At 44.4% G+C, this 26,392-nt stretch overlaps 1 protein-coding gene and 1 long non-coding RNA gene across 4 annotated transcripts in view; both read left to right on the top strand.

Moving 5' to 3' along the window:
• The first annotated feature begins 604 nt into the window (after positions 1-604).
• On the top strand, positions 605-3,508 carry LOC147375371 (uncharacterized). The gene is made up of 2 exons (XR_015159613.1): positions 605-2,154; positions 2,824-3,508. It is a non-coding gene; the product is annotated as an uncharacterized LOC147375371 (long non-coding RNA).
• Positions 3,509-13,530: 10,022 nt separating this feature from the next.
• GLIS1 (GLIS family zinc finger 1) overlaps positions 13,531-26,392 on the top strand; it is a 259,845-nt gene continuing 246,983 nt past the window's right edge. For 2 of the 3 annotated variants that reach the window (XM_086389196.1, XM_086389191.1), the window contains exons 1-2: positions 13,559-13,629; positions 14,615-14,918. In XM_086389196.1, the coding sequence (XP_086245322.1) occupies positions 14,657-14,918 (262 nt within the window). In that variant the 5' untranslated portion in view covers positions 13,559-13,629; positions 14,615-14,656. Of the gene's footprint in view, positions 13,630-14,614; positions 14,919-26,392 lie in introns of all 3 variants that reach the window. The other variant, XM_086389186.1, reaches the window with a different exon arrangement.

Below are 26,392 nucleotides of genomic sequence, written 5' to 3'. Positions count from 1 at the left end.
CAAAGTTGTTAGAGGAAAATTATCTGTCGTCCACACCACTTCTTTGTTTGAGGGAGATTGTCTATTCAAAATTTTCTGTATTTTCCTAACATTCTAAAAAAAAAAAAATCAATTTTTAATATGTATTATGTTTAAAAGTGCTGATGGCTTGTGTGGACTTCCGTAGATTATTTTGCTTATAGAGTGCTAATATTTACTGAATACCTAGGAGGTGCTCCACACTCTCTACTCTCTTATCTTTTAACAGCCATCTGTCTTCTGGGGTAGCTGTGATGCTTGCCCCAGAAGGGGAGGCTGAGATGAGGAGAAATGGAGATGGGATCCCATCAAGGAGATGGGATTCAGATGCAAGGAGCTCTTGTCTTCAAAACCAGACTCTTAATTTTCTTGGGATCTGTATTTTTTCTTCAAAGAAGGAATATTTTAGCAGCTTGAAGCACCAGTCATCAAGAACGTATGAAAGAAGTGTGTATTTTTGAAGCAAAGCCTCAGAAATAGTTTGCTGTTTTTCCTTGCAAATGTTCTTCAAGAAGCTAAACTTGGCTTCTTGGTTTTTGAAGATGGGAACTGTGATGTTCTGTCAGCCTTTGCTCCTTCTCCACAGGAAAAACAAATATTAGCAGTACATTGTCTCCAAAAACGTCCCAAGCTTAAGGCTTATTTGGTGAGTAGTTTACCCAAAAGATTTCTAATTTCAATTTATAAGTCTAACGGAAAACTTCGTAACTTTGACGAGAAATAAGCTGTTTGTGAATGAAAAGATAAATCTGTTTTAATGGACTTTTATTTACTCATGTTTTAAAAAACATTAGTAAGTCGTCCGGATTTTCCATAAAGCTGGCGAGTTACGAGGACAGCTGTGTTCATCACTAGATCGTGAGTGGTCATTTTGACCCCCCTCCCCGCCCCTGTTCTCACTGAAGAGGTCACATGAGAACAGTAAGAAGAGGCTTTGGGTCTTCTGCTACAAGGACAGTTAGTTCTGGAGTCAGTCTTACAAACTGGCCCCACGCACTTCTGCCCATCATTCTTATTGCAAAATTTTTAATGTTTTGTAGTTGCTGTTAACTATAATAATAATAATTGCTATTACTATTAGAACAGAAAGCCATATTACCCTTATAGATCTTCTTAATTAACCAATAAGATGGAGCTGCTAAGTTTTGTTGCGGGGAAATATTTAACAAATTTCCACGTGGATGGCAGGTTGCTCAGAGTAGAAACACTGAGGCTCCAGTGGGGGATGTGGACAATGACTGTAAACAAACATCCCGTGGTGGCGAGTATGCAGGGGACAGCAGGCAGTAGACAGCGGGTGGGATTCTACTTTAGGCAGGGTGGAGAGGGGATGCCCTCCTGATAAGGTGATGCTTGGCCAGGGGCTTGAATGAGGTAAGAGAGGTGATGTGTGGATATCTGGGGGAAGAGTTCCTGCAAGCTATGATCCTGGAGACCAGAGCATGGCTGATACGTTAAAGGAATAGCAAAGAGGACCTGGGGGCAGGGTTCAGTGGGTGCGGGCAAGAGTGGGAGCTGAGGTCAGAGACAGAGGAGGGGACCAGATCATGTCAGGGCTGGTAGACAACAAGGACTTCGCTCATGCTCTGTCTGCGTCAAGGGCAGCCACTGAAAAGTCCTGAGCAAAGGAGTAACATGGGCCACTTATGTTTGAAAAAAATTAAATCTGGCTATTCTGAGGAAAACAGACTGAGGGGAGGGGGTGGCAGGTAAGAATGGAAACAGGGAGACTAGTTAGGAGGCTACTGCTGTAAACCAGACGAAAGAGATGCAGTTAAGCCTTGAACAATGGGTTCAAACTTGCGCGGGTCCTTTTTTAAAATTGTTTTTGCTATTTTAAAAAATTTACTGAAGTTGAGTAGATTCACAATGTTGTGTTGATTTCTTCTGTACAGCGAAGTGACTCAGTTATGCATCAGTATATATCTTCTTTTTCATATTCTAACTTTGGAATTCTTGATGATGATCCTCTAGATAATGATGACAGCTCTGAGGAAATGGATGGATGACCTTGCCTTTGAGAATATGGACAGCTGGAGAGGGAGAAAGATCTCAGCCAGCATTTAAGGCTGAATAGAAGATAAAGATATAAGAGGGGGCAGGAGTTGCCAGAGAGGCCGGAGGAAAACTAAGAGAGTGAGTGGATCTTCTTACATGCAGATTGTTTTCAGTAAATCTGTACTATAATACCACAGGATTAGGGGTTGGTCGAATCTGTGGATGTGGAACCATAGACACGGAAAGTAGACTGTGAAGTGTGATGCAGAGTGCTCTGTGCACAGAGGGTGTGGGCCCCTGAGTCCTGTGTTGTTCAAGGGTCACCTGTAGTGATGGGCCCAGAGTGATAGCAGTGAAAGCCACGAAAACCAGACAGGTCTAGGTCTATTATGAAGATAGAGTTGATGAGAATTGCTGGTGGGATGGTTGTGGGGTATGAAAGAAAACAAGTCAGTAATACTGACTCCAAGGCTTTTGGCCTGAGCAGTTGGGTAGACTGAAATTTCTGTTTGCTGAGATGAGAGAGGAATGGGTTGACAGTGGGCTAAGTAAGATGGGCTAGTTGAGTTTGGCTGCATATAACTAAAAAACCCAAAATAATGGTGGTCTACGTAACACAGAAATGTACTCATTTATTTTTTTCACATAAAAGAAGATCCAGAAATAGGCTGTCTTGGGAAGACTTCCTGAGGTTATTGGGGATTCAGGCTCATTCTAGCTCTTTTCTTGGTTAGCCCCAAGGTGTGATCCTCATCCTCATGGTTTCAAATGGCTGCTAAAACTACAGCCATTATATCTGTATTCCAGGCAACAAGAAGGAAGAAGAGAAGTGAGACTGTTGTATCCCCTCCCTTTCAAAGAGGCTTCCTGAAAGTCCACACATTGACCCTTGCATCTCACTGGCTGAAGCATAGTCTGTATCTGGGTGTATCTGGCTGCAACAGAGTCTGGGAAATGTCCTTTAGAGGTTATGTGTAACTTCGCGATAAAACTGGGGTTTTGTTACTGGGGCTCTGAATGAATATTAATATAGAGTGCCAGCAGTCTCTTCTCCAGAGTTTGAAGTTTGATTTTGGAAGAAGCAAGTTCTAATCTGGCATCATCTAGCCGTGTGACTTTGAACTAAGATTTCATCACTAAAGTAAAAGAATTGGACTGAATGATTTTTAACTTCCCTTCTAATTGTAACTTTGCATGAGTCTTTGACTTTGTCACATAGTAAGGTAAGTATAGTTTTCACAAAGAAATAAGACTTAGAAGAAAATATTATGGTAAGAAGATGTCTATCAAATGTCTTAAAGTGATTTTTGTCATTGATTCTTTTAAAACTTATTCACAGATACAGTTCTATTCTTCTATTTTTCAGAATGCTTTCTTCCTATAGATGATTTTAATAGTAGCTCAAAAAGCATATGAATTGCATAATACTCGTGTGCACAGATGAACTTGATATTTACTTTAATAAATTAAATAAAAATATTTATTATAAAAATGTGAATAATCGACTATCTTGTTCCTTACTCCACATATATATTTTTGTTGTAGCCTCATTTGCCAACTTTTGGACCTGTTCGGATAATTTAGTACATGTGTTCAAATCCACACACCACTGATCACCTCTCATACATATATAAAGTCTGTGCCTTCGAGGGTGCTATAGTTTATAACTGGAAATAGGTATATAATAAAGGCTTCCCTCATAACTCAGTTGGTAAAGAATCCATCTGCAGTGCAGGAGACCCTGGTTCGATTCCTGGGTTGAGAAGATCCTCTAGAGAAGGGATAGGCTACCCACTCCAGTATTTTTGGGCTTCCCTTGTGGCTTAGCTGGTAAAGAATCAGCCTGCAATCCGAGAGACCTGGGTTTGATCCCTGGGTTGGGAAGATCCCCTGGAGAAGGGGAAAGACTACCCACTCAAGTATTCTGGCCTGGAGAATAGCCCACGGGGTCGCAAAAAGATGGACACGACTGAGCGACTTTCACTTCACTTTCCCTTCGTGTGATAAGGCGGGCTTCCCGGTGGTGCTAGTGGCAGTGCTCTGACAGTGGCTTTGTGTGCTGGTGGCCCTCTGGGCGGGGAAGCAGGTTATGTGGGTAAGGGGCCGTTTGTGGTGAGCCTTGGGGATCTGAATGGATTCGGGTGGGAGTGGTCAGCCACAAAGGCATTCTGAATGAAAGGAAAATAAAGGTCAGGCAAAGAGAACGTTCCAGTTCAATTGGAAATGAGGTACAGTGGCAGGATGAAAAGACCACTATATTTAGGATCAAGCAGTCCTAGGGCTGAACCCCAAATCTGCCACTTGCTAGTTGAAACCTTGGGCAAGTCACTTAACCTCTTTGGGTCTCATTTTCCTCATCTTTAATAGGAACTACACCACTTTCTTCATAGGTTGTTATCTGCATTTAATTTATATACCTGGTGTGATCTACAGTAATTATCATAAAAGAAGCTTCCGTAAAGTACTCTGGTACCCTACACTTCCATAAATAACAGGCCCCCTCTCCTCAATGGACAGCCCGTACTGTCCCTCACGACTTTTCAAGCTGTCAGTTCTGACTGTCCTAATTAGCATCCTTTGATGCACATTTTATATTGGATGATTCTGTTTCTTATAAATACAGTGATGTGCTGAAAACCAACTTTTTATGGAAAAGCAGTCACATCATGATGAAAGAGGAAAGGGTATAACTTAACGGCCTGTTAATTGTGGCATCTTTGCTTCCAGAAGCCACCCTTAAGGATGACGAATGCCTTGGGCCACCCAGTGAAAGAAAAGTGAAAGTTTGTTGCTCAGTCACGTCTCACTCTTTGCGACCCCATGGACTGTAGCCAGCCAGACTTTTCTGTCTATGGAATTCTCCAGGGAAGAATACTGGAGTGGGTAGCCACTGAATTCTCCAGGGCCACCCAGGGGAAGTTCCAAACTCTAAAACTGCTCTTCTTCCAAACAGTCTCTCCTTTCTCTTCATTCCCATTACCAGGCTTGTCAAATTTCCTTCCTCAGTGATGCTGCATTCCAGCCACCTCGCCCCATCTCCACCAACCCCTGGCTTGTCAGCATCTCTCCTTGGGATTATCTCCTGATTTGTGTTTCACACTTGCTCCTTTCTCAACCCATTTCCACAAAACAACTAGAATATTTTCAGAACAGACCTGGTCATGTCAGTCTCCAACCTAAAGTCCTTCATTGATTTCGCATCCAGCCCTTGCCAGCATTTGAAATGGTTTATTGTTTTATTTTTTAATTTTAATCATTCTAAAGATGTGTATTGGTATCTCAGTGTGCTTATACTTTGAGTTCCCTAGTTCTGAGCATTTTTTCATGATTTACTTTACATCGTCATGTTTTCTTTGGTGAAATATTTGTTCAAATCTTTTGCTCATTTAGAAAATCTGGTTGCTTTCTTTTTATTAAGTTGTAAGAGGTCTTTATTCTGAGTACAAGTCATTTGTTGGATAAATAATTTGCAAAAATTTTCTCCTGGTCTGTGACTTGTCTTTTCATTCTTTTAACAGCCAGTATCTTTTACAGAGTAAAAATTTTAAATATTTGATGAAATCCTATCTAATAAATTTTTATTTTATGGACTGTGCTTTTGACATCATTATCTAATTAGTTTTTTTTCTAGAAGTGATAGCTTTGCATTTTTGTCCATTTGTGGTTAAATTTTGCATAGTGTGTGAAACATAGGTTGAGGTCTATTTTTTTACATATGTATGTGCAGCAGTTCTAGCACTGTTTGTTAAAAGACTACTATATCTTCAGTGAATTGCTTTTGTACCTTTGCAAAAGCATATGGCCATATGTGGGTTCCACAGAATATGAGTATTCTGTTCCATTGACCTATGTATATAATTTTTTTTGCCAATATCATACTGTCTTGATGTAGCATTAGCCTGGTAGGCTACAGTCCATGGGGTCGCAAAGAGTTGGACATGACTGAGTGACTTCACATAGTGAATTTTAGAATCAAATAGTGAGTCCTCAGACTTTGTTCTTCTTTTTCAATTTTTTGGCTATTCTAGTTCCTTTCCAAATAAGTTTTAGAATCAGTTTGTTGATTTCTATTTAAAAATCCTGCTAGGATCTCGATTCAAGTTATGTTGAATCTACAGGTTAAATTGGGGAGAGTTGACATCTTCACAATATTGAATCTTCCAAACCATGAACATAATATACCTCTTTATTTACTTATTTCTTTGACTTCTTTAATCGCTTTCATAGTTTTTAGCAGATTCTGCATGAATATTTGTTAGATTAATATCTAAGTATATAATTTCAGTGCTATTGTAAACAGTATTTTAAATTTTTCATTTCTAATTGTTTAATAAATACCAATGTTTACAAATACAATGGATTTTTATATATTAATCTTATATCCTGCAACCTCAGTGAGCTCATTTATTAGTTCTAGGAGGAATTTGTTTTGGTAGATCCCATGGAATTTATGTAGATAATCAGGTTGCCAGCCAACAGTTTTAATCTTTCCTTTCCAACCTGTATGCCTTTATATATATATATATATATATATTTTTTTTTTTTTCCTTGCCTTACTACACTTGTTAGGACTTCCAGTATGATGTTGAATAGGAATAGTGAAGATGGATATCTTTACTGTGTTTTTGATCTTAGGGGGAAAGCATTCAATCTCTACCACTAAGCGTGATGTTGTGCTATGTGCTAAGTCACTTCAGTTGTGTTCAACTCTTTGTGACTCTGTGGACTGTAGCCCTCTAGGCTCCTCTGTCCATGGGATTCTTCAGGCAAGAATACTGGAGTGGATTCCCATGCCCTCCTCTAGGAGATCTTCCCGACCCAGGGATCAAACCCATGTCTCCTGCACTGGCAGGTGGGTGCCACTAGCACGACCTGGGAAGCCCGAAGTGTAATGTTAGCTATAGGCTTTGTTTTTGCTGATGCGCTTGTCTAGTTAAGGAAGTTTATTTCTATTCCTAGTTTAAGTTGTTTCTTATTTTCTAATCATATGTAAGTTTCTATATAAAACATCACCTTTGGCCCTTTGTGACAATATGGAATATGGAATCCCAATATGGAAATATTGGGATTCTCCAGGTTTTTGTTTGTTTGATTTGGTTTTTAAAATAGCATCTTCGAGTTATAAGATGATTCTAGGGATTCTAGGGACTTCCATGGTGGTCCATTGATTAAGAATCTGTCTTGCAATGCAGGGGACATGGATTTGATCCCTGGTCGGGGAACTAAGATTCCACATGCCTTGGGGAAACTAAGCCCATGAACCACAACAAGACAAGCTACAAAACAAAGCTGTTCCCAAAACTAGAAAAGCCCATGCACAACAACGGGAAGTCCATGTGCCACAGTGAAGTGCCTGTACCCTGCAGTCAAGACCCAGCACAGTTAAAGTGGGGCTTCCACTGTGGCTCAGCTGGTAAAGAATCTGCCTGCAATGCGGGAGACCTGGGTTTGATCCCTAGGTTGGGAAGATCCCCTGGAGAAGGGAACGGCTACCCACTCCAGTGTTCTTGTATTCTGGCCTGGAGAATTCCATGGCCTGTATAGTCCATGGGGTTGCTAAGAGTTGGACACGACTGAGAGACTTTTACTTCACTTCACCATCACAATTAAAAACAAGAAAAAGGACAGATTCTAGAAATGGTAGGAGAGGTTGAGAATTTCATTAATCATCATCATTACCTCTCATTTTCCAATTGGTTTTATCTTTTTCCACCTCATTTGGTTTTCACAGTAGCCTTGGTGGCTCAGGTACTGTTACCTTTGTTTGACAGGTGTAGTATTGAGGAACCAGGGATGATGACTTGCTTGTGTCCCTCGGCTTGGTAACACCAGAGCCACAACCATTATAGGAGCCCTTCTATGGACCGCTCCTAATGAGAGTCTTGAAATGCGGTGAAAAGTCCAGGCTTTGGACACAGGCAGACAATCTTTTAAATTTAACTAAACTAAACATTTTTATTGCAGTGAAATTCATATAACATAAAACTAGCCATTTAGAACGATCCAGTGACATTTAGTACAGTCACAGTGCTGTGCGACCACCACCTCTACCTGGTGCCAACAGTTTCGTTACCTTGAAAGGAAACCTGTACCCATTAAGCAGATACTACTCATTGGTCCCTCCCCTTAGCCTCTGTCAACCACTACTCTGCCTTCTGTCTCTATGAATTTACCTATCCTGGTTATTTCATAAAAGTGGCCTCATACAATACATGGCCTTTTGTGTCTGGCTTCTTTCACTTAGCATAATGATTTTGAGGTTTATCCACGCTATAGTATGTGTTAGTATTTCATCCTTTATATATAAATATAATATTTTCCCCCACAATTTGTTTATACATTCATCTACTGATGAACAGTTGGCTTGTTTTCACAATAATTTTCTTTTGGGCATATACCTAGAAGTAGAATTTCTGGGTCATATAGTAATTTCCATGTTTAATTTTTTGAGGAATTGTCAAACTGTTTTCCACAGTGGCTAATTTGTGAGTGCTCTACTTTCTCACATCCTTGCCAATGCTTGTTATTTTCCGTTCTTTTTTTTTCTTAACTTTAAAAATTATAGTTATCCTAATAGATGTAAAGTGATATCTCATTGTGGTTTTGATTTGCATTTCCCTAATGACTAACTGTTGCTTCCCTGGTTGCTCAGCGGTAAAGAATTCGCCTCATCTCAATTCAGGAGACACAGGTTTGTTCCCTGTGTCGGGAGTTCCCCCAGAGGAAAGTGAAAGTGAGGTCACTTAGTTGTGTCCAATTCTTTGCGGTCCCAAGGACTATAACCTATCAGGCTCCTCTGATCATGGGATTTTCCAGGCAAGAATGCTGGAGTGGGTTGCCATTTCCTTCTAGAAGGAAGATCTGCAGGGGATCTTCCTGACCCAGGGATCAAACTCAGGTCTCCTGCATTGCAGGCAGATGCTTTACCATCTGAGCCACCAGGGAAGGGCATGGCAACCCACTCCAGTATTCCTGCCTGGAGAATCACATGGTCATAGGAGCCTGGCAGGCAACAGTCTACAGGGTTGCAAGGAGTCGGACACAACTGAAGCGACTGAGCGCACATACACGCAATAACTAACAATATTGAGCATCTTTTCATGTGTGTACTTATTGGTCATCTATATATCTTCTTTGGAGAGAAGATATATAGATGATCTTATATATATATATATATATATATATATATATATATATATATATATATATATGTAAGATATATAGATGATCAGCATGTCCTTTGCCCATTTTTTGGACTGGGTTGTTTTTGTTGTTGACTTGTAGGAGTTCTTTACATATTCTGGATACTAGACTCTTATCAGTAGTATGATTTGCAAATATTTTTCTCCCATTCTAAAAGTTGTCTTTTGACTAGCTTCATAATGTTCTTTGATACACAAAAGTTTTTAATTTTGTTGAAGTCCAATTTATCTATTTTTTCTTTTGTTGTTTGTGTTTTTGGTTTAACACCTAAGAATCCACTGCCAAATCCAAGGTCACAAAGATTACCCCAATGTTTTCTTCTAAGTCTTTTATGGTTTTAGCTCTTATATTTAGGATGTTGATCCATTTTAAGTCACTTTTGGTATATGGTTTGAGATAGGAATCCAGCTTCATTCTTTGGCATGTAGATATCCAGTTATGTAGCACCATTCGTTAAAGAGATTATTCTTTTCTCAATGAGTGGTCTTGGCATTCATGTACAAAGTCATTGGCCATAGATATATGGGAGGCAGACACTTTTGACTGAGAACTTTGGCAAGTCACTTAATTTTGAGCTTTTATTTTTCACCTATAAAAGATGAAGGATATTCTCCTTTTCTGAGTCACCAGGATTGAATGGATTATGTATGGAGACTGTCAGCCATAGTACCTGGCACACAGTAGTTTCCCCAGTAAATGTTAATTCTTTCCTTGCTGCAAGAACTAGAGTCAGGGTAAGCAGTGTAACAGCAATCACCTCTATTCCTTATCCTTCCTCCTGTCTCCAGGACACAGGAGACCCTAGACATAGAACTCTCTATTTTTGCTGAGTATATGCTTATACCCCTTGGATAAACATGCTGAGGGGGGAGGTCACAGTAGGGTGAAGAAGCACTTAGCTAGAAATGAAGGTAAGTAAAGGAAGTAGTCGTCATTCTTTAATAATTCAATCAACATGCTGACTTTGCCTGAATCTGTTTTAGGTTCTGGAGTTACAAAGGCCGAAGAGGTTTACAAAGCTCTCAGTCTAGAGGGAGAGACTGATGGGTTATTATAAAGCAGCATAACAAGTTCTAAGATAGAATGAAGCAGAGATTGCTATGAGAATGTGCAAGAAGAAAATAATTTTAGCTAGAGGATTCAAGGAAGTCTTCTGCAGAAAAGTGACACTTGACCTGAGTATTAAATGACTCACGGGAAGGAGTATGAAGGTGGGCCAAAAGGAAAGTGTTAGCATAGGAAGCACCATATACAAAGCTGTGAAGGCATGACGTACGTCCTGTGTTCTAGGAGATGCAAAATATTCTAAGGTGTTTGAAATACGGGAGAGAGTTAAGAGGTGCTGTGAGAAAATGGTTTGACTTTGTTTAGATGGCCACTGGGAGCTGTTAATGAGGCTTAAACAGGGAAGTGACATGGTCAGATGTATATTTTAGAGATTTACAGGGAGACCAGTATGTGGAAAATGAATGACTGGGAAGAAGATAAGGCTAGAGGCAGGAAGAAGAGTTGGTAAGAGATGTATCAGTGAGGAAGAAGGATGGAGAGGAGGTGGGCTGTTAGGTGTAATCATGGCAGATCAGATATGGGAGTGTGGGAGAGGAGGAGGGAACAAAATCAGAGAAGAAAAAATAATGTTTGTTTTGGCAGATGGATACAGAAGGAATTACCTAGTAGACAGTCTGTGTGTTGAGCAGGAACATTGGCCCTGTAAAAAAGCACACATTGTTGCCTGGCCTGCAAAAGGGAGAAGTGAATTTTATTTGTTTTGCTCTTGACAATTAAAATATTAACAAATATTATTTTCAAACTAAAAGTATAAAGAAAAACATTAAAATCTGTAATCCTACTACTCTTAAATAACCCCTGTTGAAAGGGAGAGAGGAGAATATATATTGTTAGAAAAAATGAACAGTTCAGAGAAGTGTAAAATGTAAAGTACAGGCTTCCCACCACACCCCACCCCAGCCCAGCCCACCCCACCCCCCAGTCCTCCATTCCCGTAACCCCTGTTAACACTTTCTTGTATTTCCTTCTAGGAAAGAAAAACCAAGCATATACCCCCTGGATTCAGTATATCCCCAAAGAGGTCCTGCCACATACTACATTTAAGTGGTCTGTTCTATTGAGTAGATTAACCTTCTCATTACTTTGCCAGACTTCACATCTGTCCTGGTGGGGTGGAGCTGTGAATTCACTGAGGGACAGGCAGGATCTCTATGTCCCCAGCTCAGGCATGGAAACTGGATCAGCAGTAGGTGCTCAGCAAAGAATCACTAAATGAATTGTTGCTGCATCTTGGAAATCTGAAGTCTTTGCCTGCAGTGCCAGTTGGTTAAGTGACTTCAGCAAATATTTTCTGAGTTCCGACTAAGTGTGCAGTGTTCTGTGTGTGTGTCTGTGGTAAGGAGAGAAGCAAAGGACTCAGTTCCTGGTTCCTGGCCTCACCAAAGGGCAGAACGGGAAAGGCCGGGAATCTTTTTCCAACCCTCCAGCTTTTCGAGGGAGAAACTGAGGTCCAGAATGAGATTCTGATTTACTAAAAGCCACATGGCCTGTGGGTGCCAAAGCTGGCCCTGGCACTTCAGAAGAGTGAGGGAATGGGGAAGGAGCATCTGGTGGTGTGTTGGAGGGCTTGGTGAGCTACTCTGACTCCTTTCTACCCCTTTCTCTCTTGCCATAAAAGTAGCAGAAACCCCCAACTCCAAATCCCTGGATAGAGGCAAAACCTTTGGGGTGCCCTATGCAGCCCATGGCCCTTGGACTGTGCGCGATGGGCGGGGCTGGCTGACGTACTGTGTCTACGAGAGACCTCATGGCTGGCACAGGAGAAAGAGTGCTGGAATGGGAGTCAGGAAGCCTGGGTTCCAGAGCCAGTTCTGCCACACCCCACCATACTGCTATGGGCCAGTCACATCTCTCCTCTGAATGTGGAGGTGGGCCTAACAAAATTTCCAAGGTCCTTCTTGCCATTATTGCTAATTGTAAGATGCTATATTTAATCAATGACAGGAAATCAGATTTTAGAATTCGGTAATTCTAATGTTCTGGTTTTCTAAGAATTCAGGGATGCTGTTTGAGGTCTCTTACCCTGTGTAGAATCCTATGTTGTGAGACCTGATCTGGGTGTGTAGTCGGAAGGGGCTCGATAAACATTTTTAAATTTGAGACCAAGGCCAAAGAGACTAGACAGACACCTTTCTTCAAAGAGTGAAGAGCCAGGCAGGGTTCTTGAAGTGGGTCCAGATCACCAACAAACAATGAGGAGTGAGGCAAGCAGACATGAAATATAGACACCATCTCAGAGGCCTGGCTAGAGCCTCCGGTGAACTTAGATAGACCTGACACGGGGAATTAACCCCACTTTACCCAGGGGGAAACTGAGGTTCGGAGATGGGAACTGAGCCACTGCTTCCAGTTGCCCAGAGGTCTTGTTCTTCCTCTACTTTCTACACTCTGGGCAGGACTTGCTGCGACACTGCTGTCTGTGAGGGAAGCAGGCCTTCAGGGGAACCAGGTCCCAGGTCCTAATGGACTACATGGACGGTAGCCCACCAGGCTCTTCTGTCTGTGGAATTCTCCAGCCCAGGATCTCCTGGGGGCTCGCTAAAAATCGAGGTTCAGGGACCCTGCTCCCAGACAGATTCACAGATTCACTTGGGGGTATTTTCTAGTTGGGATCCGGATATCTATTTTTAGACTTTGGAAGGAGACACTCTAGTCTGGTTTCTTTTAGGTGAAAAACACCACAGAAACAGAAACTTAAGAAAAGTAGTCTGAAAGTCCTGGATTGGGGTCCCAACTTCGCTGCTGACCCGCTGAGAAATCTGTGGGAGCAGGTTGTATTCTGCAAGGAAACTTTGAAAGCACTTTTACTTGCACTGCCTCCACGTTAGCAGGCTTGGCGGGTCCCATTTGACCAGGAGAAAACTGACGCTGGAAGAGGGACGAAGGGTCTTGTCTCAGCCTCGGAGAGGCGAAGAGACAGGTTGATTCGGCTCTCCTGATACGGAGTGCCTCTCGCCCCACTGGCCGGCCCAGCCCCGACTACAGAGCCCAGGCTTTGCAGCCCGGGGCGCCGCCCGGCGGGCTATCCCTGATAGGCAGCGGGCGGAGCGGGGCCCGAGCAGCACCCAGCGCCACCGGCCGCCGCCTGTCAAACCCTCCGGCGTGCCTCGCGCGCGGCTGGCCCTGGCCCGCAGCCGCGGAGGCCCCGCCCTCGCTCCGCGATTGGCCTCGGCGGGGCGGCCGCAGCGAGTTAGTGGCTGGAGAGGCTGTCAGGCAGGCTGAGGCCCCGCCCCCGCCTCCGGGATGCCGCCCCGCTGGAAGCTGCGGCCGCTGGGGCTGCCGCGCCAGTGGAGGCGCGCCGAGCCGTGCGCCCCGCGAGCGAGCTGCAGCAGCCGCCGCGAGGTGAGTGGGGGCGAGGTGAGAGGGGGTGCGGCCCGCGGCCCGGGAAGGGGGAGGGCGCCCGGCCGACGGCCAAGGCTGGTGTCCCAGGATGGTGAATTGGGGAGTTTGGGGATCGCGCGGGGAGCACGAGGGGAAGGGAGAGTTTGGGGCCCCGGGTCCGTTTTCCAGGAGGGATGATGGAAGGCCCAAGGCTCTGTGGAGGGGCACCCAGCGCTCGCGCGTGGTGACCGTGAGACTGCAGCTACTAGTGTTTCTGAGAGTCTGAGCTGGTGAGTGAAAGTAGAATGTATGGCACGTCTTGTCCCCGAGTGTGCATTTGCGGGGTGTGTTTGGTGTGCGTGGGAGCGGGAGTGCACGGGCTGTCGACTTTTTGCAGGTTTGCACGCGCGATCGGTTGGTTTTCTCCGCTGCGCGTGGGAGTGTGCGTCTCGGTGCGTGTATGGGTTCACGTTGCGGGAGTGAGCACACATCCGCCGACTCCCTTTTCGCAGCTTGTGTGGTGGTGGTATCTCAGAGGGTCTGCCCACGGGCCTGCGGGTGCGTAGTCGGCTGTCCCTGCGCTCAGCCGGATCCCAGAGCGCCCACGAGGCGAGGTGTGCAGCCCGTGACCCATTCCGAGTAGTCTCCGCGGCTTTGCCAGTACCCTGCTCCGGGAATCTCTGCCGTCAGCTCCGTGTCCCACTGGGTGACGCGCACAGGCGCTCTCCCTTCTCCAGGCCTCAGTTTCCCCTTCGTCCAAAGAGGACTGGATGGGGGCAGATTGGGTAGCTGGGCCTTCCGCGAGTCGGGGAAGGACATGCTAGATGTTCCTGCGCCCTGGAGGGGACTTTTCCGTGGATCAGGTAGGTTTGTCACGTTAGGGTGAGTGTGGTGGCGCTAAGGAGGAATAAACGGAGGGATGGTGACCTGCTCAAACATCGCCCCCTGGACCAGAAGGGGATCGCTCCGCTCATTCTGACGCGCCTGTGCTTTCTCCCCTCCGCAGAAGCCCGGCGAGACCCCCAGCGGTGCGCCCCGCCCCGGCGCCATGCACTGCGAAGTGGCCGAGGCGCACTCAGACAAGAGGCCGAAGGAGGCCCCCGGCGCTCCAGGTCCCGGCCGGGGGCCCGCTGGCCTCGGCCCGCACATGGCCTTCAGGGTCACCGTGAGCGGCGGGGGCTGCGGGGAGGGGGGTCCGCGTGACTTGCTGCCCCGGCCTCCCGCGCCACCGCGCGCCCACGACCTCCTCCGGCCCCGGAGTCCCCGAGACTACGGTCCGTCCAAGGCCTCCGCCACTGCCGCCGGGAAGGGTAAGTATGGCCCCGCCGACGTGCCTGGCCACGGGCGTGGAGAGATTTGGGTAGTCTGATTCCACGGCAGGCCTTTGTAGGAATCTTCCCAAGCACTTGGTAGAACTTTCTCCAAAGTTCATCAGTTTTCTCTCAAGTTGTTTGGGACTCGCTTGTCATTCTGAAACGGTGACTGTTTAGGAAGCACCTAATTTAAACTCAGTAAGCCTATTTGTGGGGGAGATGTGTGTTTAGAAAGCTCAGATTACATAATTTTGCTTCTGTATGTTTCTGATAAAAGTTGTGTGAAATTTGTCAAAACCTTATTATAAATTAGGATGAGTAGCAACTCGAGTATGTCTGTCTCTGAACCTGCTAACGGCATACTTTGAAGTATTCCAGTCTTCCTCAGTAACAAAAACCAGAAGCCTTCAGCCAGCCCCCTCTCCCCTTTTTGGGACCTCAGTTTCCCGATCTGTCAAGTAAGGAATTAATTATACCAGATGATTTCTGGATTCCTGATGGAAAATTTTATGAATCTGTAGTCTAGCCTGAGTGAAGTCCTGACTTTAACAATGGCTGTTATGTACTTGATGCTTCAAAAGCATAGTCTTTGGTCAAAAGTTAGTCTGTAATACCTGTCCTCTACCCAGTGAGGCTGGTGGGTATAAGGTGCAGGCTCCAGTATAATTAATGGGTCAAAGTCAGTGATGAGGCTGGATTCTCATGAGCATGTTCTTCTCATCACAGTTAATTATTATTGAGCCATTATTTATAAGTTTCACACTGACAGATAATTAACCAGAAATTGGGGAAATTGTTGAGGCACTGTATCTTTCCCCTCATCTACTTTTTTCCCCTGGGAAAAAGCAAAGCTTTGGTTTTTTATTATTTCATTGTTTGGGACCTCTTGGTTCTATTTCCAGCTAATTCTTAAGGAAGAAAAAAAGTTTGTTTAATGGCTTTATAGGCATCATCACTTTAGCATCAATTGGCAACTTAGAAATGGTAGGGTGGCTTACTTTTAGGGATGAGAGTGCCTTTAGGGTAAAAAAAAAAAAACTCTCTAATTCAAAGACTGGTAAAGTGAAATAAACATAAATACTTTTTGCTTTTTAATGAAAATACCTGACTTTGTAGGAGAGCACTATTTCTTGGCTGTTGTTTTAAATTCAGTCTCTTCTCCAAGAGATAGAGGTCATTTGTAAAGGATATAGAGGAAAATGCTTTAGCGTATTACTGTTGGAATACGCACATGAGATTCCCTTTTACTAGGAAGAGAGGAAGGCTGTGCAGCAAGACATGAGTAATATTTGCAGCCCAGAGCTCCCTCACTTGCCCCCCTCCTGTAGACAATCCTCCCTTAAATAGATACCCTCTTGCAACATTTTGTGTTTAAAAAAAAATAGCTGTCAACTGAAGATCTCAGTTCTCTGCAGACCTAATAAATTGCTCTCCCAAACATAGCCTTTGTTCCAAGCCCTGGTTAGAGACCTTTCATGTGGATGCTTTCGTTGTGTGCAACTTTCTGACATCCAAAGCTGTGGTTAGAGACCTTTCATGTGTATGCATTAGTTATGTACAATCTTCTGACGTCCATTCTCCTAAACCCCAATTATTTTTATCCACATGCCCCCAGTGTCTAAAATACGAGATCTTTTTTGTGTTTGGAAAGGGCAGAGGAGGGTAAAAGAATGGGAGGAAGCACCTCTTTCTTTGTACCTTAAGATGGTTGTACTGATTAAGCTTTTTGTAAGAGGCTTCTGTTTTCTTCACAGCTTCCAGTGAGGCTGGTGGGGGTCAGATTTGTCATACCCATTTAAGATGAGGAAACTGAGGCCTGCTGGGTGGGGGTCTCTGGCCAGCCCATAGCTTATGGACCTAGGCTTGAAGAGGCTTCTGACTCGGCTTCTGTCTTTCTAGGCAATTTTTTCCCCTGTAGTCAAGCTATATAGTGGCCTGAGAGAAAATCAGAGCTGCGCAGCCTGCTCAAACAGGCCATAAAAGAAACCTTCTTGCTGCCCCTGTTCCCACCCAGATACTCCCTAGACCTCATAACCCTTTGAATATTTGGTGTCTAGCTCCAAGTCTCAGGCTTACTGGAAACAGAAGACAAGAATACCAACTGAAAAATATTTATTGACCGTGCTGGAAATTTTAAGACCCTGCCACCTAGGATCCGTGGGACTGGGGGAAGTTATTTCCTTCTCTGAGCCTTAGTTTCCTCATTTGTAAATCTACCGTGAGACAGAAAAACTGAGGAGAGTATTAGTGATATAAGGTGTCAAAGGGCCACCTCAGTGCCTGGTTATTTTGGAGACGGCTCTTGTGATGTGTTTAACGTTCTCAACCGCTGGTTTTTCATTTGCACGAGAGGTAATAATGCTTCCTTCCCAAGGGAAAATGAAACAGTTGTAAGAATATAAACTAAAAAGGAAGAAGGGTTCGCGTTTATTAATTCGTGTAGGGCACTGTTATAGTCAGCTCTATTTGAGACAAAGAGGGTAGGGCGAGGAGGGAGAAAGGTTTGATTTTTTTTAAATTGTTGACTTTCACGACTTTTAACTGGTGTCCTAGCCAGAGAAGCTGAGAGGAGCCAAGCTTCAGGTCTTTTGTGGCCAGTGCTTCCCCGGTGACCGGAGAGACGACAGTATTGCTTGGTTTGGAATCAGGTTTCAGATGCTCTGCCTTCTTGTTTCTCGGACAGACCCTAAACTGAGGCGGAGCGTGAGCTCTCGAACCCAGCAGCTTATCCTTAAATGTCAGGGTCCTCTGCATTTCCAGATCTGGAGTCAGGAGGCACTGGGGATGGTGCAACGTCATGGACTAACATTGTCATCATTTACAATAAGAATCATGATCTGTTTATGGCAGAGTCCCGTTTATCCAGATTCCAAACAGCTGAAAAGGCCAAATTACCAGATGCTGCGCTTTTTCTTTCTTTTTATTAAACACCCAACACTCTGCTTGTGGAAGTTCTGACAAGGAAAGAAGGTAAACATCTGGACTTTATGGAGGCGGTCAGCTCTGTGGCGCTGACTCGGTGAAGCTTGCTCTCTGTGCACAAGGCTTTACAGTTTTCAGCTTGTGTCCTGCACACGTTCTTTCATCAGCCTTCATGCCAGCTGAGCCCTGCCTACCTCGTGGGCTGTTCTGAGGGGACAGATGTAAAAGCTCTTTGCAGTTTGTATCTGCAGGCAGATTCTGGCTCTTACTACTGTGGTTCCCATTTTATTGATGAAGACATTCAGCTTCAAGGATGTGCTTAAGGCTACAGACAGTAAGTGGCAGTTTCTAAGGCTTCCCATTTCACAACTAGTGCCTTATATGTGTGTGTGTTGGTGGCTGAGAGCTGGCGTTCATGACGGCTTCCCAAGCGTTCCCAGAGAATTTAAACTATTTTTGCTGTTGGTATTTCTTCTGTCTCGAATCTTCGGAATTTGGTAACGAGTATCTGTGCCATCGTTAGAAAACTTCTTAGTTTACCAAATGATTCTGTCTGACCAGAATTGCTGCTCTCAGACCAAACCAGATAATTCTCAGCAACTCAATGGACCCTTTTCACTGTGTGATGAGACTGGACACATCCTAGCAAATAAAAAGGAGGCTGATGATCATGACAAATGTGGACCCTGCCGTTGTTAACAGCGATCATACTGTGGCTAAAAATTCCCAAAGCAGTCAATCTTGTAACTTAAAGAAAAAGTATATGTATTTTTTCTTTAAAAATGAAAACAAAGAAGGACTGCAGTTGTAGGTTGTGAGCAGGCGCATTAGGGACTGGAGGTGGAGAGTAAGACATGACGGTTTTGGTTGGCATTACCTTGTAGAGTTTCTTCATTTGAATCAGAAGCCACTGTGATGTTCTGGGGAGATTTTGGAGAGGCCAGCACATCCATAATAGAAAGGTATGAGTTATTTTGAAAGCATTTACCCCCTCCGGCTCTAGTGGGCAATTTGCTTGCATTTCATCCATTTTAAAGTGCTGGTCCTGTGATCCGGAAATAATCAGATCCAAATTTCTTCAGTGCTTGAGGTTTCAAATAAGGGGGAGAAAAACCTGCTGGCCAAATGTCAGGCTCAGTGAGACAAAGAGAAACATGTATGTGTGTGGGTACACAAATAAGGTAGGAGCATGTTGCGTCTACAGTCATAAGAATTATGTATCCGACAAATCTTTTATAGACATGTAGCGGAAATACAATTCCCAAAGATTCCCAAAGAATCTTGGGTGGCTAGAATTTCTCTTCCCTTTTTGCCTCCCAAGCTCTGTAGAAGCTGCTAAGACCCGGCGTGCAAAATGGAAAGGGAACCAGCACGTGAGATCGTAACTTACCTAGGCTTCCTTATTGCGGACTTGTTTACCTGTAGTGCTAGGCTGGGCTGAGGTCTCGGGACTGTCTTAGCTGCGGAATTATATCCATAGGCTGTGTTGCTCCACCTCTGATTAAAAAACATGTTTCTTTATACACCATGGTTTTCCTTCACACATCTCCTCCTTCAGAAAAAAACCAAAACTCACCCCATCTTTAAGTTCTTCATCTCCCTGCGTTACAGTTGCGTGAGAAGCTAAGTGAGCCAGCACGCTTATTTTTACAGTGCGTTAAAATCCCATTACAGGCATAAGTGCACAATGAATCATTTAAAAAAATATATTCTTATGTTCTTTGTTCTGAATGTTGCATAATTATCATCATTTTCTTCGGTTTTATTTTGTGGAGTTTGGCAAACATCCTAGAAAAGGGGAGAAACTAAAGTTTGGAATGGGGTTTTCCATCCTTTTTTGGATAGGAATAGGAAAAAAAAAAAACCAAACAAATAAATACCAACTTTATTTGTAAATGGACCAGTCACTAACTGGGACTTTTGCATAGGGAAGATAATTTCCCTTCTTTCTCTCAATTTTCCTAGAAAAGAATTCTCTGTTTTGAAGCTGATATGGTTGTACTTCAACAACTTCACCTTATATCTATGATTATATTCAAAGTTAAATTAGACTGTGTGGTTTGCTAATTTTTTTTCCTAATACAGATTTTAGTTGCAGTTAATTTGGACCTGGAGACTTGTGTTGTTTCTTCTGGTAGGGGGTAGTTTATTTTTTGTGTTTAAAGAAACAAAGACATTCAGTTCAAGGGGGAGAAGAAATGAAACAAATTCTGCCCTGGGCTTTGAAAAATTCAACTGCAACATGCAGAAAGCCCAGCTGTGATACTAGGGCCAGGAAAAAAGAGCAAACTCCTGAAATATTTGTGCTGCTCGCCTTCCCTGTGCTAATGATTCTAGCAGTTTAAAAACGGACTTCTTGTTTATCAACAGCCGCTGCCCGACTTAATAGTTTACAATGAAAAAAAAAAAATGCTTTCAGCATTAGAAGCAAAGTCCGGGACTGATAGCTGAGTTACTGAGTTAAGGGAAGCAGAAAGAGTGGAATAGGGGGGAAGTTTTGTGGCTGCTTTGGTGTCCAAAGCCTTATAAGAAACTGAAAGAAAACAGAGGCCTGGGATGGGATGGGGTGGAAAAAATACAACCCTGACCCAGTGGTCTTTTAGTTTAAAGTCACTTGAAGCATCTGTTTTCTTCTTTTCTCCGTCGTCCCCTTAACTCTAAAGGGTTATTCCTTCAGAAGGTTTCCGGTGGGTCGAGGCGGATTGTGTTAGCATTACGAGCTGTGTTTTTAAAGTCAGCATTTGAGTCAGATGCACTGAGAGGAGCCTTCAGTCCATTCACTGAATAATGCATTTCCTGTATGGCCTGAATTTTTTTGGTGGTTATGGTTAGCCCTGTCTGGAGCAAACACACACACCATTGTACAGACTCAATGCATGTGGGCCCAGCCCTTGGCTCTAAGCCTCGGTTTCCCCATCTGTAAAATGGGAAGCACTTGGTTGGGATGACCTGTAGTCCCTTCCTGCTCCGTTGCTCAAGGATTCCTTGTGAACTCAGCTGGGGCAGTTCGGAAGGATATAGAGTACAGAAAAAGGTCTGGTTCTCAACTTGACCTCTTCTTGGAACTCTTGACTCCTGAAGCTGACCACAGAAGGAACCAGAAGAAGAAGAGATGTCAACTAACCTTTACTGAGCACCTACTCTGTGCCAGGTCAAGCAGTTCATAGCTGTCATTGCATTTAATAAAGCCCAATAACCCTATGAGAAAAGGAGGCATTATTCTGAATTTACAGATCAGGGAAATGAGGCTTGGAAAAGTTGAGCAATTTGTCTAAACAGTGAGCTCCATATTTAATTTGCAGTGACTCACTGTACAGAAAGTAGATAGCAGAGCCTGGGATTTGAACCCAGCTCTGTCTGACAGCGAAGCCGGTGCTCTCCTTCTGAAGCAGGGATCCTCAGCCTCTGGGATCTAACACCTGATGATCTGAGGTGGAGCTGATGTAATAATAGAAATAATGTGCACAATAAATGTGATGCGCTTGAATCATCGCCAGACCACCCTGCGTTTCTCCTGGTCCGTGGAAAAATCGTCTTCCACGAGACAGGTCCCTGGCACCAAAAAGGTAGGGGACTGCTACTCTAGAGCACAGAGCTCTCAGCTACAGCTTTTAAAACCCATGCAGCAGCTAAGAGTCGTGGTGGCTCTAGCGTGTGTCTCCGAACCCTGGGGGACAGCAGTGGAAGGCCACAGGCAGGTACAGACAACCAGTCCCTTGGGCAGACTGCAGTCTCAGCTCACAGGCTGAGGTGTGACTTTAAGGGGAGACTCTGCCTCCACTGGGGCTCTCCCCACTACTCTCGGTTGCAGAAATGGGGAAAGGACAGTGGTTCCCAGTTGTGACATGGGGGTCCTCAGGCAAGGAGCCTGAGACTGGAGGCCCAGGAGGCAGACCCCTCTCAGAAGCAGCATACACACACCCCACTGGTTACTGCAGGTTCAAGTCCCCATTTGAGCCTGTCATACTGTGCGTGGGAGCTCTGTTGCCCAGGCCCTGGCTGTGATCCCCCTTCTGCTGGTTGCGAAGACTTCTGTTTGAAGAGAATTCCTCATGATCCCACTACACTTGGTGTGTAGAATGCATGCTTCACTGGGCATGATGGCTGGAGATCTATTAACTAATTATTTCTTATTAAACGCCTGGTGGGATGAAGAAAGGCTTGTGGGGGAGAGCAAGCCAGGGATCAGAGTGAACTAGAGTTTGTGGGAAATGGGTCTTTTGTGTCAAATGATGAATGAGTCAAATGCTCCTCTCTGGAAGGAGGAGGTCCCACTGCTGGCTTGGGTCTGTGGCCTTGCACGGGGGTGTGTATGTGTTTGTGAGAACGTATGTGAACGTGGACGTTCTCAAGGGGTCATATTTTTTCTGAAGTGGAAATTGTAGGAGGCTTTCGGCTTGCCCAAAGGTCCTTTGCCTTTAGATGTTGACCCCGCGTGTGAAAGCGAGAGCCAGAAGACGTGTCAAGGATGGCCTGGTTGCCTGTGGCTCAGCCTCTTCCTATTTATGTCTTTTTTAGCAACCGGATTACTCTCTTAGATGTTGTTGCTTTTGTTTTTAAGTAACAGGTTTGATGGCAAAGCTTTAGCAAGAAACCAGGGAGTATTATAAACTCGGCTTTAAAAACACAGATCCCATTTGCTGTTTTAAGCTCTCCGGAGGGTTGGAGATTGGGTTTATTTTGGAACGTTGTTGGACTATATGAATTACTTCTCTGAGGCTTGGGTATTTAATACCTAATAGAAGTTTGTATAAGAGTTGATGATGTATTTTGCCGACTTTCCAACCCTGTAAATAAATTACACGTGCCGGCAGAGGCTGCCAGGATCCACTGTGTCAATTGAAGCTTAATTTTTATCCCAAACCACTTAATACTTTTGTCCTAGTGAGTAGAGAAAGTTCCCCGGGGTTTTGCCCAGCAGCGGGCCCGTTCCAAGACATAGACGGCTTCACCAGCCTGTGAATAGGGCTCTGTGGATTCACCGATCTTGACACAGTTTTCAGTGGTTAAGTAGCTTCAACCCTCTCAAGTCCAACCCTCCAGGCAGAGAATGATAATATAATTTTAAGTGTATCGTAAAAATGAAACCCAATCGCTTCCACTCCCCAAACCTGTCTCGCTCCCCTTCTCTCTGGAGAAAACGGCTGTAATTGTGTGTTTAATCTCAAGACCGCCCGTGCATTTTATCTTATTTGAGTGCAAAGCCCAGGTAATAACGTTGGCATTTCCAACGCGAAACAAAATAGGGTTTCTAATTTGGAGACACTATTAAATATTTCATGCTTCAACCAAACTCAATTCTTTTTTCCTATAATAAGTTTAAATATTAATTCTCTGGAATGTCAGATGCCTAAAGCTAGGCATTTAGTGATCTGCAGTTTCAAGTATCTCGAAGAAGGTTTATGAAACAGGATATTTCACTGGGAGGGATGAGTAGTGTGTTTCAGAGATATCTGAATTCAAGGCAGCGTCTTCTGATTTACTTTTTAAAGGGAAAAGGTCATAAAATAAGTTGCTTTATGTGCTGAAGGATTAAGTGGCTTAGGCTGAAATAACAGCAGAGACTTTACTGTTTTTCCCCCGTTATATTTTAACAATGCTTTTTGGGGGGAGGGGGTGGGTCATTTTCCCGCCTGCTTGTCTCCTCCCCCTCCCAACCAGATGGCTTTAATTCTAACCAAATCCCACGCTGAGGCCAAATGATTGATCAAACAGTCATTTGTACTTACGTAGCTCTCTTTGTGAGAATGTCTCTGCATTGGGGCTTTTGGCTGGGCTCAGCTCATCTTTGGGACTTCAGATGGTTGATTTCTAGCCTGGAGAGGTGGAGGTATAGGTGTGGGTGGAGGGCAAAATTCCCAGACCTTCAATCCCCAAAGAGTTCCTTGCTTAAAGCCTTCTTGTTACTTCCCATCCCTGACAGCAGGGTATCCCAAGTTTTCTAAACATAGGGACAAAAATCTATCCCCTATGATAGCTGTTATATTTTTTATCTACTGGTGGAAAAGATACCTGGAGGTTACTAGTTTTAAGGGCTATTTTAAAGAGATTTGTATTTTATCAACCACTCACATATCTGTAGTGATATCGGTTTGTTCTAGAGATAGTCTTTGGCACATGCTTTCACGCTCTTCCCTGAAATTATATCTTGGCTTGTAGATTAAGTAAGTAAGTAAAGTCGCTCAGTCATGTCCGACTCTTTGCGACCCCACAGACTGCAGACTACCAGGCTCCTCAGTCCATGGAATTTTCCAGGTAAGAGTACTGGAGTGGGGTACCATTGCCTTCTCCATGGCTTATAGATTAGCAGCTAGTTGACTGAGGGAAAAATCTGAGCACCTTGGTCTGGTGTTCAAAGCCTTCCGGCCAATCCAGTTCCATCTCTTCCTTTTTTTTTTTTTTTAAAGGAAATGAATTTATTTATTTTTAAATTAATTCATTTGGCTGCATCGGGTCTTTGTTGCTTCATTGCATCAGTGGAATCTTTTGTTGTGGTGCACAGACTCTCTAGTTGTGGTCTGTGAGCTCAGTAGCTGTAATACTCACACTTAGTTGCTCTGAGGCTTGTGGGACCTCAGTTCCCTGACCATGGATTGAACTTGCATCCCCTGCATTGGAAGGCGGATTCTTAACCGCCAGACCACCAGGAAGTTTACCATCTCTTCCTAATGTCTTATTTGCTTGTCCTTCAGCAGCAGCAGTGGAGAAGGCAATGTCAACCCACTCCAGTACTCTTGCCTGGAAAATCCCATGGACGGAGGAGCCTGGTGGGCTGCAGTCCATGGGGTCGCTAAGAGTCGGACACGACTGAGCGACTTCACTTTCACTTTTCACTTTCATGCATGGGAGAAGGAAATGGCCACCCACTCCAGTGTTCTTGCCTGGAGAATCCCAGGGACAGAGGAGCCTAGTGGGCTACCGTCTATGGGGTCGCACAGAGTCGGACACGACTGAAGTGACTTAGCAGTAGCAGAGCAGCAGCATCAGACTTTTCCTTATGAAGCTTCGAACTTGGAATTTTCTCTTTATGTGTCCTTCCGTCCTTACACACTGTGAGCTTATTTTTATTCATTTGTGTGCCTCTTTAAATAATTTTTAGAATATAAAATAGTTAATATTCAAATATCTATCTTTGTAGCCTTATGTCCAGCACCTTGTCTCACAAATACGTATCTGAGAAGGATAGAGGGTGCTGGTTGGGGCTGTAATGTGGAACCAGACCACTAGGTTTGAACTCTGGTTCTAGGTACCAACTTGGGGATCTTGGGCAAGTTATTAAGCTCTTTGGGTCTCAATATTCTTATCTGTAAAATGGGAATAATAGTTGTAATGGTCTCAAAAGATTTTTATGTGAATGAAATGAGTTAATACTTGTATATGTAAATGTGCTTAAATACAGAGACTGGCACATGGTCAGATGCTCAATTAATGTTGGAATTTTATTGTTATTGCTGTTATGCAAACGTTTGATAAACCAAATCTCCTGGAAGGGCCTTCCTTCCCTTCCTTTTCACCGGTCTGACTCCTACTTAATCTTAAGACGCAGCTCAGATGCCACCTCTTTCTGGAAGCCTTCCTGTTCTCCCGCAGCCTGGTGATGCTAGGCCTCTGGCACCCACAACCCTCTCCTTCCTTCATCTGTAGCACAGGACACGTCCTGTGGCAATTTTCCATTTACTTACTGTGTCCTTGAGGGCAGGGCAGAGTCTCATTATTCCTGCACCCCTGTGCCTAGCACAGGGCCTGGATCAAAGTGGATGTCAGGGAAGTTTGGGAATGGAGTCCAGTCCAGTCTCTGCCCTCAAGGAGCTTGTCACCATGAAAGGAGAAGTTTGATGTTTTTGTTTCTCCTACAAGTTTGAACATATAGTAAGCTCTCGGCACATGCGAAACTCCAGTAGGTGTGCAAGGAGTTCTCACATGCAGAAACAGCCCTGTTTTCTTTCCACACCGTCTTGGGGCTTTTCACCGTGAGGTCCGCGCTGCTCTTCTGGGTCACATTCGTTGGGCAAGTCTTCTCCTCTGTCTGGGCCTCCCTTTCCTCTCCTTTCTGGGAGGAGTTGGCTTCCATAGTCACAGACCCTTCTAGGCTGTGGCCAGGCGGAGTGGTGTCAGGTAGAAGAGTAAGGGGCCAAATGCTGTCCTGCAGTGACTGGCCTGGATTGTAGGCACTCCCTGCCACATACCTGCCCTCCCTTCTAGGCAGAGTCCCAGGTGCTTTCAAGAGTGTCTCATCCTGTGGTTTGCTGCTGCTGCTGCTAAGTCGCTTCAGTCGTGTCCGACTCTGTGCGACCCCATAGACGGCAGCCGACCAGGCTCCTCTGTCCCTGGGATTCTCCAGGCAAGAACACTGGAGTGGGTTGCCATTTCCTTCTCCAGTGCATGAAAGTGAAAAGTGAAAGTGAAGTCGCTTAGTCGTGTCCGACTCTAGCGACCCCATGGACTGGAGCCTACCAGGCTCCTCCGTCCATGGGATTTTCTAGGCAAGAGTACTGGAGTGGGGTGCCATTGCCTTCTCCCATCCTGTGGTTTAAAGAGCAGTTATTGGT

This window comes from Bos grunniens, chromosome 3, assembly GCF_055505025.1.
Source record: "Bos grunniens cultivar Pamir isolate PY7600 chromosome 3, Bosgru_T2T1.0, whole genome shotgun sequence".
Lineage (NCBI taxonomy): Eukaryota > Metazoa > Chordata > Mammalia > Artiodactyla > Bovidae > Bos > Bos grunniens.
This window is presented reverse-complemented; position numbering and strand designations above follow the sequence as displayed.